The sequence below is a fragment of the Phaethon aethereus genome (assembly GCF_964289735.1).
Source record: "Phaethon aethereus genome assembly, chromosome: 12".
Taxonomy (NCBI): Eukaryota; Metazoa; Chordata; class Aves; order Phaethontiformes; family Phaethontidae; genus Phaethon; species Phaethon aethereus.
In genome coordinates, this window is record NC_138588.1 from 2,902,201 (window position 1) to 2,916,109 (window position 13,909).

At 50.5% G+C, this 13,909-nt stretch overlaps 1 protein-coding gene across 2 annotated transcripts in view; it reads left to right on the plus strand.

Annotated features, from left to right (window-relative positions):
- MEGF11 (multiple EGF like domains 11) overlaps nt 1-11,224 on the plus strand; it is a gene marked incomplete at its 3' end in the record, with an annotated part of 201,920 nt that extends 190,696 nt beyond the window's left edge. For both annotated transcript variants that reach the window (XM_082005373.1, XM_082005374.1), the window contains 3 exons: nt 4,062-4,118; nt 10,314-10,520; nt 11,064-11,224. In XM_082005373.1, the coding sequence (XP_081861499.1) occupies nt 4,062-4,118; nt 10,314-10,520; nt 11,064-11,224 (425 nt within the window). The remainder of the gene's footprint in view (nt 1-4,061; nt 4,119-10,313; nt 10,521-11,063) is intronic.
- Nucleotides 11,225-13,909: the final 2,685 nt, after the last annotated feature.

Genomic DNA, 13,909 nt, shown 5'->3' on the forward strand with positions numbered 1-13,909 from the left:
AGAGGAAGGGCTGTTCATCCCAAGGGGCCTCAGGGCCAAAGGAACAGCCCATTTCAAAGCCCACCACGGTGTTATTTCAGATGCGTGTCCTACACACTGCCACAGCGGCGCAGGTCGAGGAGACAGGGCAGAGGTGGCAAGGAAATGTGAGTGAATCCGCCTGACCGGGCAGCAGCTTCCTGGGAAGAGCGCGGGCAGACGGCCAGGGGCTGTTTGCTATACACCAGGCTGAGAAAAACTAATTAGTCTTAACTGAGGAGCCGGTGTAACGCCTGTCTGAGTCAATGTGCGTGTTCCCTCTGACGTCCGTGGGGCTCTCTTTAAGCCTAACAGGAAGAATTTGTGTAGAAAAACGATTCTTATGTATGTGTATGCATGTCTATGCATACCTTATATATAGAGGTATACATATGTCTATCCACAGTACATACACATACAGTGGATCTTATCCAATTGCAGGTATTTTGCCCGTTTTGCAGGACTGCAGTTGCCAGGTTTCTGTTCTTCCCAGCTGGGAAATGCAAGGAGCAGAACAAAGCCTGTGTTTTTCCTGCTGGAACATTTGCTTGTGAGCTTCAAATATCAGGCTTCATCAGAGAGATAATCATATCTGTTGAACGGAGATCAGAGTTCGGGGAATCTGCGGTGCCAAGAAGAGGCGGCTTTGTCACCTTCGCTGTGTGTCGCTGCCTGTTCAATGCAGCCTAGTCCTACTGGTTGCAAGGAATGGCTTGTCTTTGCATTTTCTATTTGCTGTCTCTTGTTGCAGAACTGGAATTGCTTGTCCCGTGACTAATCTCTCCTGCTCTAGTCCAGTCTGCATTAAGCAATTGCAGAGCCCAGCTTCCAGCTCCTGTTCCAAGCAAGTCAAAAGTCCTAAACCACCTACTGAGTTCAGAAAAGGTTGTTATGCGCATTAGCTCGAGTGCTGGGCACAGCAGGCTGCAGACAAAAATGGTTTTATCTGTAATGTTTTTTTAAGAGCAGTCCTCAACGCAGAGACTAAAGTGTGATTTGCAGCACATCTTGAGTGACTCAAAGCTGCATTTATTCCAGAGGGCCAAAGCCACAAACTTTGATTCAGAGCTGACTTTGCATTTTCTCAAAGCCAAGAGGTGTGGAAAAATATTTCCAGACGAGACTCTGATTTCACCCCAGCAGACAATTTATCTTCAAACTGAAACCTAGACTTTCCTGAAGTGCCAGATTCCTGACCTGTTTAGGGCTTTTCCACATTAACTACTTCTGCAATTTAAAAAATAACGTATCCATCGTTCACTTCACCTCTTGAGGAATGCAACGAATATGCAAAAGTGGGTCATAAACCCCTCAGAATTATAACAGCCATAAAAAAAGACTAAAGGCAGAATTACAGGGAATAGGTTGGGAAGGGCTTTGAGGGGTCGTGTAGCCCTCCCAAGGCAGCACCAACCCCACCTCTATCTTTCCGAGCCGGTGTATCCCCCCTTTTCTGAGCCATCCTCCCGTAAGAAGGATGCTCAGTGTCCTACAGCCACACTGGAGTAAGTGAGAACTGAGCTCAAGCGTGGCAATAAGCTATTTTGCAGCTCAGTGTGGGCAAGGACTGCCTGCTGCCCGGCTCGGAACCAGGAGTCAGCTTCACTCCGATGAACTCTGTGTTGACACGGCAGCCTGCCCTCGGGAGGGTCTCACAGCAAGTTTGGGCTTACTCAGAGCAGGCACAGTGATCTCCTGCTGCTGCAGAAGCCCTTCCAGACATGCCTGACGTTTCCAATAGGACTGGCCGGAGCTCACATGGAGCTGAGCTAACGAAATGTGCTCAGAAGGTGGAGTCCTTCCCCTCCAAGCCACCACTAGTGTGGGCTGATACTGCTGCATCCTCACAGCAGCCCCAAGGCTCCAGCCTTCCTTCAGATCTTCACAGTCGCAACGGGAACGTTTCTGTAAAGATCTGATGAGGACGCTCAGAACAAATGCAACGTTCTTGTACACGGATGGACTGTTCAACGAGCACAGCTAACCCTTCCCTGGGTAACCTCTCTTTCAATGTCACCTGTTCTTCATGGTCCTGATTCCAACCATCTCATTGATGCCCAGCAGCAAGAAAGACACTGTCCTCATAGAATCGCTCAGAATCCACAGAATCACTCCTGTGCTTTTTGCTGCTTGCTTTGTCTCTAACTCTGACATGGCTGGTCAATATTTTAAAGTTACTGGGGAGGACTAGATCACGGTCCTGAGCAAAGTTATTCATCCCAGTCTTCTGAAGCCAGAGGCTGTTCCCGTGTTGCTGGTGCACTACGTGAGCAATGCCGTGTCCAACGCACCTCCCCCAGAGGCAGCCTGGGTCTCCTTCCCTTCCCTGCCGCTGCCCTCTCTTCGTGGCTATGGCCCCTTCCACCCGGCAACCCCAGTTTTGTGCTCACCAGCTTCGTATATGCCAGCCTCGTCGTGTGAGCCGCTGCTTGCCCGAGGCACGCTGCGCGTTTGCCTGCCAAGCTGGCCCCAACGCTGCCGGGGCGTTCCTGGCCCTGGAGGCTTGCTGGCCCCGGCAGGAGGATGCGTGATGGCTGGGGACGGCCTTTGGGAGCAGTGCTGCTGGGAAAGAGCACCAGCCCGTGAGCCGAGGGGTGAATTAGCTCCATCCTCTTCACTCCGGACTCTGCCCCAGCCGAATACAGGAGAGAAGCAAAGCAGACAGCTAATAGCATCACGTGAAGAAAGGGCTTCCCCGCTATGCCCAAACCGCCCAGTCAGCCTTGCCCTCTGCATCTTCTGTCAGGGGGTGAGTCTGGGACCCGGCTCAGGGCAAAAACAAAGCAGAAGGTGCTCGAACGGTTTGGGGGGGTCACTCTTGGCCAGGAGGGAAAGAGCCCCATCACAGAGAGCCAGCCGTGACCACCAGCCCTTTTCCTGTGCTCAGGGATGGACACTCTGAGCATCAGAGCAAAAGGCTTTGTCTTTGATGTGCCAGTAACACATTTAATGTCTAATTTAGCGATTGTCCTTATTTAGCAAAAAACCAAAGCTGTCGTGAAAAAGGGACTGGTATGGCATTGCCAGTGGTCGTGACAGCTTTTTCTGCAGAGACCAGAGGCTGTCCAAGGACAAATAGCCAGGAGAGCTCTGGGACACGCTGTTTGCAGGGCTCTTTCACCTGTGTAACTTAGTTACTTGGTTAGGGATCCCATAAGCCACAGAGACATTTCCATCTCAGTATCCAAATTTGTGTTGATTTTGCTCGTCAATAAGAAATATCAGACTCTATAAAGATTTAAAGGCTTACATTTTAAAGGCTCAGATTTTCCTTTTGATTGATATCTAGGATAATTTACAGTTGTGAAAATGGAAAAGGCTCCCATCCCCTTCTCTTTCTGCTTCTGTAAGGAACGGCAAGTTCTTACGGAGGTGCATAAGGCAGAAGTCTTTGCTATCTGCTCTCAGCTGCTGCCCTTTCAGACCTCTGTAGTCACTTAGGGACTATTGTCACATCAGTTACTGGACTGTGCAAGGTTAGAAGCAAAGTCATATTAGGTAATTTAGAAAGACCGTACACACCTTAGAATCTAAGACTGTGAATTAAACAACATACCGTCCACGAACGAAACAAAGCCCAAAATTAGTCACAGAGTAATGTAACACAACCTACGGACTCAAATTTGAAAGGATACGTTTTAGGCTTCCTTCGCTAATCCAACCCTGTATTTCAGTAATGAACGTATCACCAGATGATTTTTTTTTTCTGTTCTCCTGAGGGATAGCTGTTCTTGGTAATGAGCAGCACCCCGCTTCAGGAAAGCCCTCCCTTCCAGGGAAGCTCTTAAGCACATGCATAATTTTAAGCACATGCATAATTTTAAGCACATGCATAATTTTAAGCACATGCATAATTTTAGGCGTGCACAGAATCCCCATTGAAGCTGAGTGCATGCTTGCAGCTGAGGATGTGCTTAAGAGCCTCCCTAAAGGAGGGCCTTGATGTACAATTTAGAGGAAAGAATATATGCTGCTCAGTAGTCAACGCAATCCAATTTACATAAATATTTATTTGTTTTCCATTATATATCATTTTTATGCAGGTGCTTGTGGGATGGATAGACGTCAGAACACATACATAATGGAAAAAAGCTTCAAAGGTATGGTATCCAGTGCCTGCAGTCACCCTGGCAAAGAGTTTGAGGAGGGTGTCGTAGAAGAGGTGAGATAGGAGACCTGAGCACCCGGAGAGTGGCCGTGCAGCGTCAGAAAGGGACAGAGCCATTACTACACAATACGCCTGCGTGGCTCAGCCGGCAGCACTCCTGACGCCGAGCCAGATGTCTGGGGCCCATGAATTATGGATGCAAGTCTTCAGAGGGCCGTAGGCTCCTGCCTCAGCAAAGCAGCATAAGACAACAAGGGAGGGCTTTGCCGCAGGGACAGGCGGTGCCGGGGGCGCTGGCTGGCCAGGGCAAGCTCTTGTAGGACCTACTAGCCATCCTACAAGGGCTGCCTGCTGGCCGCTGCTGCTGACAGACTGGTGCATTTGCCTGCTAAGTTGTGGCTGCGTAAGGCTCGTAGCCATCCTGAGCTTAAACAAAGCCACCAGAAAACGTGCTGACCTGCTACGTGGCCTTTGCTGAGAGAGATTTATAGCAGAGCTTGAGAAAAGACCTCACTGAGCACATTAACCACTCACGCTGGCACGAAGCAATTAATGGGCATTGACTCCAGGGCAGTTCTAAAAAGGGATCATAGATGAGTCTATGAGCACAAGGCCAAATGATTTTAGATTTCAGTTGTCCTCTGGGTTTACGTTCAAAATTTTCCAGTTATGTATGGACTATGAGACCACTTGGCACGGTGGTCCCCACAAGCTCCTGATTGACTGGGCTGGGTTTGGCACGCTGAACTTGTGGTCCAGGAGATGGAGCGAGGAATCTGCCTCATTCAGAATAGGCAGGTTTCAGGCTGAGGCCCTTGACTGAATTCAAGGCTGTTGTGTCTGTACGCGCCAGCGGGGAACGTCCCTCCGTCAGCGGAGGAGATAAGTACTGCACAGCCTCTTCCTGTGATGTCCTTGAGCTGGTAGCGGCTGAGTAATGGGGAAAATGGTACCTTCTCACAGAGACACCCACCGGTCTGCTGTGGCCGGGGTGTTGCAGAGCAAGACCTTTATCTGAACTAACACGGAACATTGAAAGCTAGTCCACATAAAAAGCAACGAACCAGCTCATGGCCAGGCCTAGAGAACACTAATCACTTCATAGCTGCTGTTTACAAAATAAAGTGACAGAATATTTGCTAAAACATCACCTGACGACACAGAATCACCAAAGGAAACCAATAATCCACAACCAAGTCTTTCTCGATAAAGCTAAATTTAAAATATTAAAAGGATTATGTATGTATATTTGACTCAGTCCACTGGTTCCAGCTACTCCAATGATTCTCTTTTTCAGAAAAAAAATCTTATTATAGTATAGCTAGTTGTTCTCTTTACATGGAACAATTGATTTCAAGATTAGTTTAAGCTAAATTACTATGTTTATAAATTTTAAAAGCTGCTTTAAACACACGCGGTAGGAGTTCCCGTCCATAGACACGGTCACACAGAGTGGGGTGCCAGTGTGAACGAGGGAAAAGGAGTTACAGTAACAGCCAACTGTGAAATGTATTTTCTGCTGCTACGTATTTTGTTTATTATTTAGGATCTGAGCCATTTTCTTTACATGTTTGTCTCCTTACAAAGTGAAAAACCTGGCCCAGAAGCCATGGCAGGGAAGCTGATGTGTTCAGCAGCAGGGCTGGCGCGGGCGAGGGCGGGCTGCGGGGACGCAGGAACACAGCCGGCTCCCCAGGGATTTTCGGCACCTAACCGCAGGTAGTTAGCAGCTGAGATTTCTCAGAAGCATCTGCTTTTGGGCAGCTGAAGGTTTCCAACAGTCCAGTCCGAAGGTCAGCTTCTGGGTTCCGGCAGCGCCGGGGCTCTGCAGCAGCACGGGCACCCTCAGCCCCCTCCTGCCAGAAGAAGCCGGGTGATGTGCCCGACGCTCAGGGTGCAGCTCTCCTTGCCCTGCCAGGTCTTGCGTTGGCCCTGACTAGCCAAATTAATCTGAAAGATGGAGAAAAAAGACCTGCTAAAAGGGTCATTCAGATAATAGAAACTCCCAGTCCCAAACAATTGGATTCTGTCAGCAAGAAGACTTGGCAGGCAGGTGCTTCGTTTTTATATACTTTTATGCACTTGAAAGACGATCTCTTTTCCCATCGGTATCTCTTAGGTCTCGCTGGAGAAAGCCTGCCCTGCAGCTGAAGGTCATGTTCGGTGCCCCCGACCCCAGCCCAGAGCGTTGCGTGGGGCGCGCTGCTGGAAGGGGATGTCGGGGTCCCGGGGCTTGAGACCGAGTTCAGGCTGTGGTGGACCCGGTCCACCACCCGCTTCCCCCAGTCCGAGGAGACCAGAGCCCCCAGCTCCGCAGCCGCTGCTCCGCGCTGGCCTGGCTGGAGGCCGTCGCTCCCCAGAGCAGGGCACCCGGTCCCTTTTGCAACCTGCCGCTAGAAACGCAGGGGCCGTGCGGCTAATGGAGGCACCGGCCATTAGGCACGGCCGGTTTGTGTTTGCCGCAGTCACCCACGGAGGAGCCCGGCTGACGCCGCGGTGTCCGGCAGCTCCGTGCGCTGGCGAAGCAGCGGGAACCCTTCGGGGCAGCGAGGGGCTGGATGCCACGGGGCCAGCTCTGAGCCCGTGGCACGTGGTGACAGTGGTTGAACAGTCGCAAGATTTTCAGAGCAGTTTCTTTCCTGTGCGTGGTGTTCAGTCCTGTGCGTGGTGTTCAGTGACAGCATTTCCAAGCTTTTCCTTGCAGCTGAGTCTTTTCCTATTTTTTAATTTTTTTTTTTTTTATGAATGCTGATGCATTGATGGAATAATGTGACCTCAGGCACCAATGTCTTAAGGAACGTGCTTCGTACAATAGCCAGCAAAATCCCAGCAGTCAGAAACAGCAACGCCCTCACCTCAGGGACCTGGGGCTTGGTTCAGTGTGGGTCATTTGTTCGTGGTACAGGAATGTGTCCCCCCAACAGTATCACACTGAACAGCAGCACTAAGCTATCGCTGTGGTACTGTCCTAGCAGCAGCGAAGGTCAGCCAGGGTAATGAAAGCAGCCAGAAAGGCAGGCTACGCCGAACGTCATCCATAACTGTGATTAACGAGTAGGAGAGCGTGTTTTACCTGTGCACATCGTATTTCCTTAGCACTTCAAACGTGGCAGTAGGTACCGAGGCTTGTCATTAGTATGCCAGAGGATATTCAGGGCAAAAGAGAGGAACCTGGTCTGTGGGAGGGACAGGTACATTTCCAGTCCCTGGGAACAAAAATAAAATCTCCTTCAAAGGTCTGGTGATTGGTATCCAGGCAACACAGAAGGCAGGGACTTCAAAATTAGAGCATTTTCCCCGTATTTCTCTAGCGTGCCCAGCGGACCAAGTGCTCACAGCGAGTACCAGTGCTGCTGGTGGCAGTGCCACCGGCCGGGTCGAGCGTCGCACCTCCGCCAGAGCCCGACGCCCTGGGTGCCCGGGGGCTGACGCGGCGGCATCGCCAGAGCTCACACGTGGCCTGCGGGGTGAATGGGCTGAGAATTTCTAAATACGTTTGTTCTGGGTAAAATGAATTCGTGAAATGAAATTTGAGAATCGATGCCAGGCTTTTTAAGTATCCCCAAATTACCTTAATAACAAAGTAACTCAGATGCGTCCACGTCCTTTAGAGTTAAATTCTTTGCGATCTTGAGCATAATGTGTCTTGTGGGCTAACGACTCCCTGGTGTACAGCAGATTGCCAAACATACGCTGGTGCTCCGTAAATTATAGTGTACCCGGGGCAAAGGGTCTAATCCCTCGCTAGACACAGGGTTCCCATTTACGTCAGCGGGAATCGGCTCTTTGGCGTGCTGTTTCTCAATATCTGCTGGGAAAAGGCAGTTCCTGGGAGAGGCCAAGTGAGTCTGGGCAGCCCAGGTGGGATTTCGCTGGTCGTCCCTGGGAAGGGAAGGGCTGGTGCTGCGGCTACAGCCTGAGGGACTCCTGCCTGGGAGGCAGGGTCAGCGCTAGCAGCAGTACGGGTGAATTTTAGCTCAGGAAGATAAAACTAGCTGAGCTGGACTTAATAACGTATACGATGTGCTGGGATTTTTGCCTATGCCAGCTCTGATGTGCCCACTTCCATAAACAAGCCAGCACTGACCCACCCAGCTATTTATTTAAGGAGCTTTCAGCTCCTTGCCGGCATGAGGCAGTTCATCCAGGTACTGCCGTCCCAGCGACGGAAGAATGGGGCCCAGTCCGTATAACACAGGTATTTTTAGCCTAAAGGTTTTCATTTTATTATAGGATTTGTTAGTCTTTGTCTATTGACTCCTCACCTTTAAACACTAACGGATCCTAGACTGCATGGCACCTTAATTTAAGTCATATACGTAGGAAAAGTTAGCAACATGGAGCTCGCTCATGCGCGGAAGCCTTTGCTCTTGTGGGGTTGCTCCACCGCCGCGACAAGGGCAGGAGGGGAATTCGCTGCCTTGCCTGCAGCGGGCTGGCGCGGGTGAAGCTGGAGGGCGAAGCCCTGCTGCCAGCAGCGGGGGAGTATCTGCGCTGCTTTGGGTCCCGTCTCCTGGGATGCACCAAAACACGTTTCACTTTGGAGCAAATGCATTGTTAATCTCAGCCCGGGTGAAGTCAGATGAGGAGTTTCTTAATTTTATTACTAAATAAACATTGCCCTGGTGCCAGGGCCTCTGTCAGCCCCCACGTCCCCGCTGGCCCCAGCATGGCCCAGCTGGTTTGCTTTGCGGTGGAGCTTCCTACCAAGCTGCTTTCACTAACCCCAAGAGCTGAGGACTCTCCAGATTGTCTCATGTCACTGAAATTGGAGCGCAGAAATGCAATCGCCGCAGGGCGCGACCCGACCCCTTGCTCGGGACGCCTGCTGGGTGCTATCCCCCAGCGGGGCCAAGACGAAGGGCAGCAGGCACGGGGGCTGAGGGGCACCCATGGGCACCCAGAGCTGACGGAGGGAGCACAGCATCACAGGGTGAAGCAGACCTGACAAGTGAGTTAGCAGGACGGGGCGGACAGGCACAGAGTCGAGGTTTGTCAAGGAGAAGCGATATCTTGTTGTCTGTCTATTTCTTAACCTGAATTTCTCTTTTTGTCTCCCATACTAGACAGCGGGGGCAGCTGGGATTGCAGCTATTTTGCAAGTCCCGCTATTTCACCGGGAGTATTTCATATATACCAGGATCTGCCTTTGTACTGTAACCCAGCACAAGAAAATGCCTCATCTTTCATTGCATCGCTCTAATTCTAAATTAATGGCACTGCCCAGCAGGATGCACACAGCAGCAATGGCACGTTCTTGAATGTCAATGTTAAGACCTATTTATTCTCTGTTGTTTTCTTTTTTATTTTTAAAGCGAGACTGGCACTGTACCCTGCAGCAGGCTGGCAGACCCCAGCCAGGGTCGCCGGCAGGGGAGACTGGTGGTCACAGCTCTCGCGCCAGCCCCGTTCTCCCCGCGGCGCGCCGCCTCCGTCACCGCCGCCCGTTTTCTCCAGCCCAGAGGAGGGGAGCAGTAGATGTCCACAGCAATGGCGGGGGGAGAAGGCAAAGCAAAAGCGAGGCTCAGATGGAGGCTTGCCCTCCCCTGCGGAAACCCGGGCGTTCCCCGCTAGCAGGAGCAGCCTCCTCCCAGTCTTAAGGGCAGAGGGACTACGCAGCCGGTTTCTCTCCGTCCCCAGAAACGGGAGCTCTCAGGGGACGCACGCGCATGCGCTGCACTGATGCAGTTCTAAGCCTGCTGGAAATGTTTTGCATTCAAGCATACGGCATTTGATGTTGACCAAAGCCCCTGGGACACTAGCCCTGCAGCTGGCCCAGCAGGCCAAGTACCAGCAGAAGATCCCGCCTGCAGAGCCAACTCGCCACGGCCGCCTGCACGGGTCTGCGGCTCGGCGGGGATTAAAATGTAGCTCCTTAGGAATTAGGGGGAGGGAGGGAAAGGGTCGCCACTTTCAAATTAAGTATTGCAGTAAATGACAACTAGAACCTTTTACAGGAAAACCTTCGGTATCGGGCAGGTTTTTATTTCTTTCCTGCTAGTGAGTTGTGGATGCAATGGTCTGGACACACCCTGAGCACAAGCGTCGGGTGTCTGTGCTGGATGCTTCAAGGATCTTCCTTACCCTCTGCCCCCTTGTCCCCCCAACCCTTCCTGCAGAGGTTCAGCTGCAATTAGCCTAAGCAAGCTAACAACTCTAACACTCCCACTGCGCTCTTGTTTTGCAGATTATATGAAAGAATCTGTGTGCAGCTCCAGCACTTGTTCTCTGAACAGCAGTGAAAACCCATACGCCACCATTAAAGACCCCCCCATTTTAACCTGCAAACACTCCGAGAGCAGCTACGTGGAAATGAAATCGCCTGGTCACGGGGATTCCCCATATTCAGAAATGCCAACTTCATCGACAGCCAGTAAAAACATCTACGAAGTTGGTAAGCGGGGTGGGCGGCAGAAGGTCTATTCCAGCAGTTGGTATTTTTCTTGTAGATGCTGATTTTGATTCTTTTCCCAACACACGCAGCACAGACTTGGAGCGGCGCAGGGAGGCACTGGCTGGGGGCGAAGGCCTGTCGGTTTGGGGAGCGAGGTCCCGGGCGGAGGCCTGTGCTGCGGTGGTGGATGCGAGCGTGGTACGGCACCGAAATGCTCCTCCAGCCCCGGCGCGGTTCCTTGTCTGTGCCCTGGTTTTAAACTGCCGCCAAGTCCAGCTGCAAGATTTTGAAAGCGCAGGAGTGTCGGTCTTTTGAAGACGTTATCTGCAGGGCTTTGGGAACTACCTGCCCTTGGATCTGTCCGGTGGTTTTCTCCTGGGTCTGCCCCACGCGCTGCCCCACGTGCCACCAGTAAAGCTGCGAGGGAAAGAGATAGATGGTTTGGGAAGCTGATGTTCCGTGCTTGTGCCAAATACAGGAGCAGGGTAACTAATTTTGGGAGCGCTGCTATCTGCCATAACCCAGTTTCCCTTTTTTCCCCAGAGCCCACTGTCAGCGTGGTCCAAGACGCCCGTGGTCGGAGTGCCAGTTACCTCCAAAATCCATACGACCTGCCTAGGAACAGTCACATTCCTAGTCACTACGACCTCCTCCCGGTAAGGCACAGCCCGACGCACGGGCCATCTTGGGACAAGCAGTCTTAAAGGGATGAACTTCACTGGTGCACTGTGCTGCAAACATGAACTCTGAGGAAGCAAAAGAGAAGACAATCCTTTTCTGCACTGCGGGATGCTGACGGGACTTCACACCGACTTACACAAAGACCTAACGTAACACAACATCAGCTTGGGCCAACTGCTGCTGCATGATGTTATTTATAGAGACATTTTTATATGGGAAACGGGACCTAACGAGAACCTCTTCCACGTGTGACTGGAGTATGTCACCCCAGGAAGGTGTCTACATGCTCCAGGCAAGAACTCTCTCTGGCGTGTATTCTAACCCTGGCTTTGCTGTAAAATAAAACACAAAAACGTGCTAAGTAGGACTTACAGACGTACATTTCTACCAACTGCATCAAGAAACCTTTTACTGTTAGGAACAAGGTGACTAGGAACACGCTGGAATATATTTGACATCTTTGTCATGGAAATGGACGTTTTTCTGAATGAAAGCAGGGAAACTTGTCATTCCACTGTCTGGAAACCTAATTTTCTGCCATCACCATGTGCAACCTGTGCAGATCATGCTTGGCAATTAGTACTGAGATGTTCATCTTTATATTCAGTACCAGGGTATTTGAGCAGAGGAATATTAACACAGATATATTCTGTGCAGTTTTCAAAATGTAACATCTTGGCAAATCGCCGCTGATCTTTGCCAATGAATTGAGTTCCAACGATGAAGCTCACGCCCAGCTTACCACACTTTTAACAAGCTAGAAAGTACTTTAATTGGCACAGATAAGCTTTAATTTTCCGTATGCAGTTTTTATTTTGTTAGATAAATCCACCCGATCTGCCAGGCAGTGTAATCTGATGCACCTCCATTTACTGCCTTGGGACGCTGGCGGTTTGCACAGACCAACCCTGGTTTGGTTTCCTTTCCTAAAGCTAAGACACATCGGCTTCTCTGGACCATCTTTACAACCCATCTCATCATGATTCATTTAACAGCGGGCCATTTACAACACCCTTTAATTTGATGTGCATTACCATGTAGTGCAACTTTATGCGTTGATGATTCTACCAGAAATTTCATTAAATTGAGCTGAAACTGGGTTTTTGAAGTAGTTATCAAGGGGTTGGCCCATGGTAAAGTTTTGGACTAAGCCACGATGATACTTTTTTTTTTTGGTAATCTTTATTGACCTAGAAAGTAGACTACTTGCCGTTAAGCAGTTCCTTGTAGATTTTGAGCATGAAGTAGTATTGATTCTAAGTATGTAATTTTATTAGGCAAACGTGGAAGTAACAAGTTGATTGCCTCTTAAATATAAAAAAAGAATCTGTTGCACATTCACCAGTCTGATGGAAGTAGAAGAGAACGAAACCCGCCCCAATCGGTTCGCTCGAAGCATGATCACTCACGCAACCTGCTGCTCTAGAGGACTCGTAAGAGCCTTCCAGCTCGGAGGCAGCAGCTTGATCCCGGCTCCGAAACCAGGTGTCGGATCACACGGAGCACCCTGGTGTGGCCCAGCCTGTGTCCCCACAAACGGGCGCAGCCCTTGCCTCGGGGACCGAAGCCCCTGGCACGGCGGTACCGAGCCCCCCCGGGCTCGCTGCTACAACAGGCTGGCGTCGGGGCGTGGGGGGCCCCGGCAGCACGCTGCTGGAGCCGGGACGCCGCCGGGGGGTCTGCAGCAGGAGGTTTGCAGCAAGGCAGCCGAGCGGAGCCCAGCGATCCCCCAGGCTTCCAGAGCAGCAGGTTTTCATGTTGCAGGATAATGCCTAAGTAGTTACCTGAATGCTGCATGTGTGCATGGGGGCAACGACCGAGCAGCAATAGTAATTTTATTTTCCAGGAAAGCCTTATTTGAGATATAAGTAGACAATTATTTTGTAGGGCCAGTAGGAATATATTTTATGTACATGAATAGAAAGACTTACCTCAAAAATACCAAGAGAAAGGCAGCTGGATAAGGAATACTCTTGTTGGAGACGTACCTTGACATCTAGCACAAGCAGCCGCAGCTGCCGGCCTGACCAGTGTTTGTGTGTGTGTTGCTGTAAAGTTTGCAATGAGACCCCAGAGAGCAGGGATGTGCTTGGGTTTTTTTTTTTTTCAAAGCTGGATTTTCAAACCAAATGCAACAACGTGCATAGAGCTTAACAGGAAAAAAAAAACAAACCAACAAAACCAACAAAAAATACCTTCTTGTATATTAGCATTAGCTTGGGAAATAGGCACCAAAATGGCAATACTTTTTTAAGGCAAGACAGATTTGTAATATATTTGTTCACCATGCAAAGGTATTCTACCTTGTACAAAATAAATTGAATTTCTCTCAGTGCGTATTTCTCAAATGTACTCATTTGCAGGCTAAAACCACCAGCCCCTGTCCAGGTCCGAGTTCTCCAGGTGATGGGGCTGGTCATGAAGGGGCTGCCCCCTCAGGAAAAAAAAACCTGCAGGCAGAAGTTGCAGGACGTCTCAGAAAGCGCAATGCTGTAATTCAGACTGTAATGTGGAGTTAATTTAAAGTACGATCCAGCTTTAAAACAGAACATAACTGGCTCCTCTCGTTCCCCAGCAGTTTAACCTTAGCGGGTCGGAGCGAGAGACCCGGTGATGCACAAACCCAGCCGGACACGCTCCCGCACGCCTACGAAGAGCAATCGGGGGCGAGTGCCATTTCACGCGAGGGTCAGCGCTCTGTGTCACTA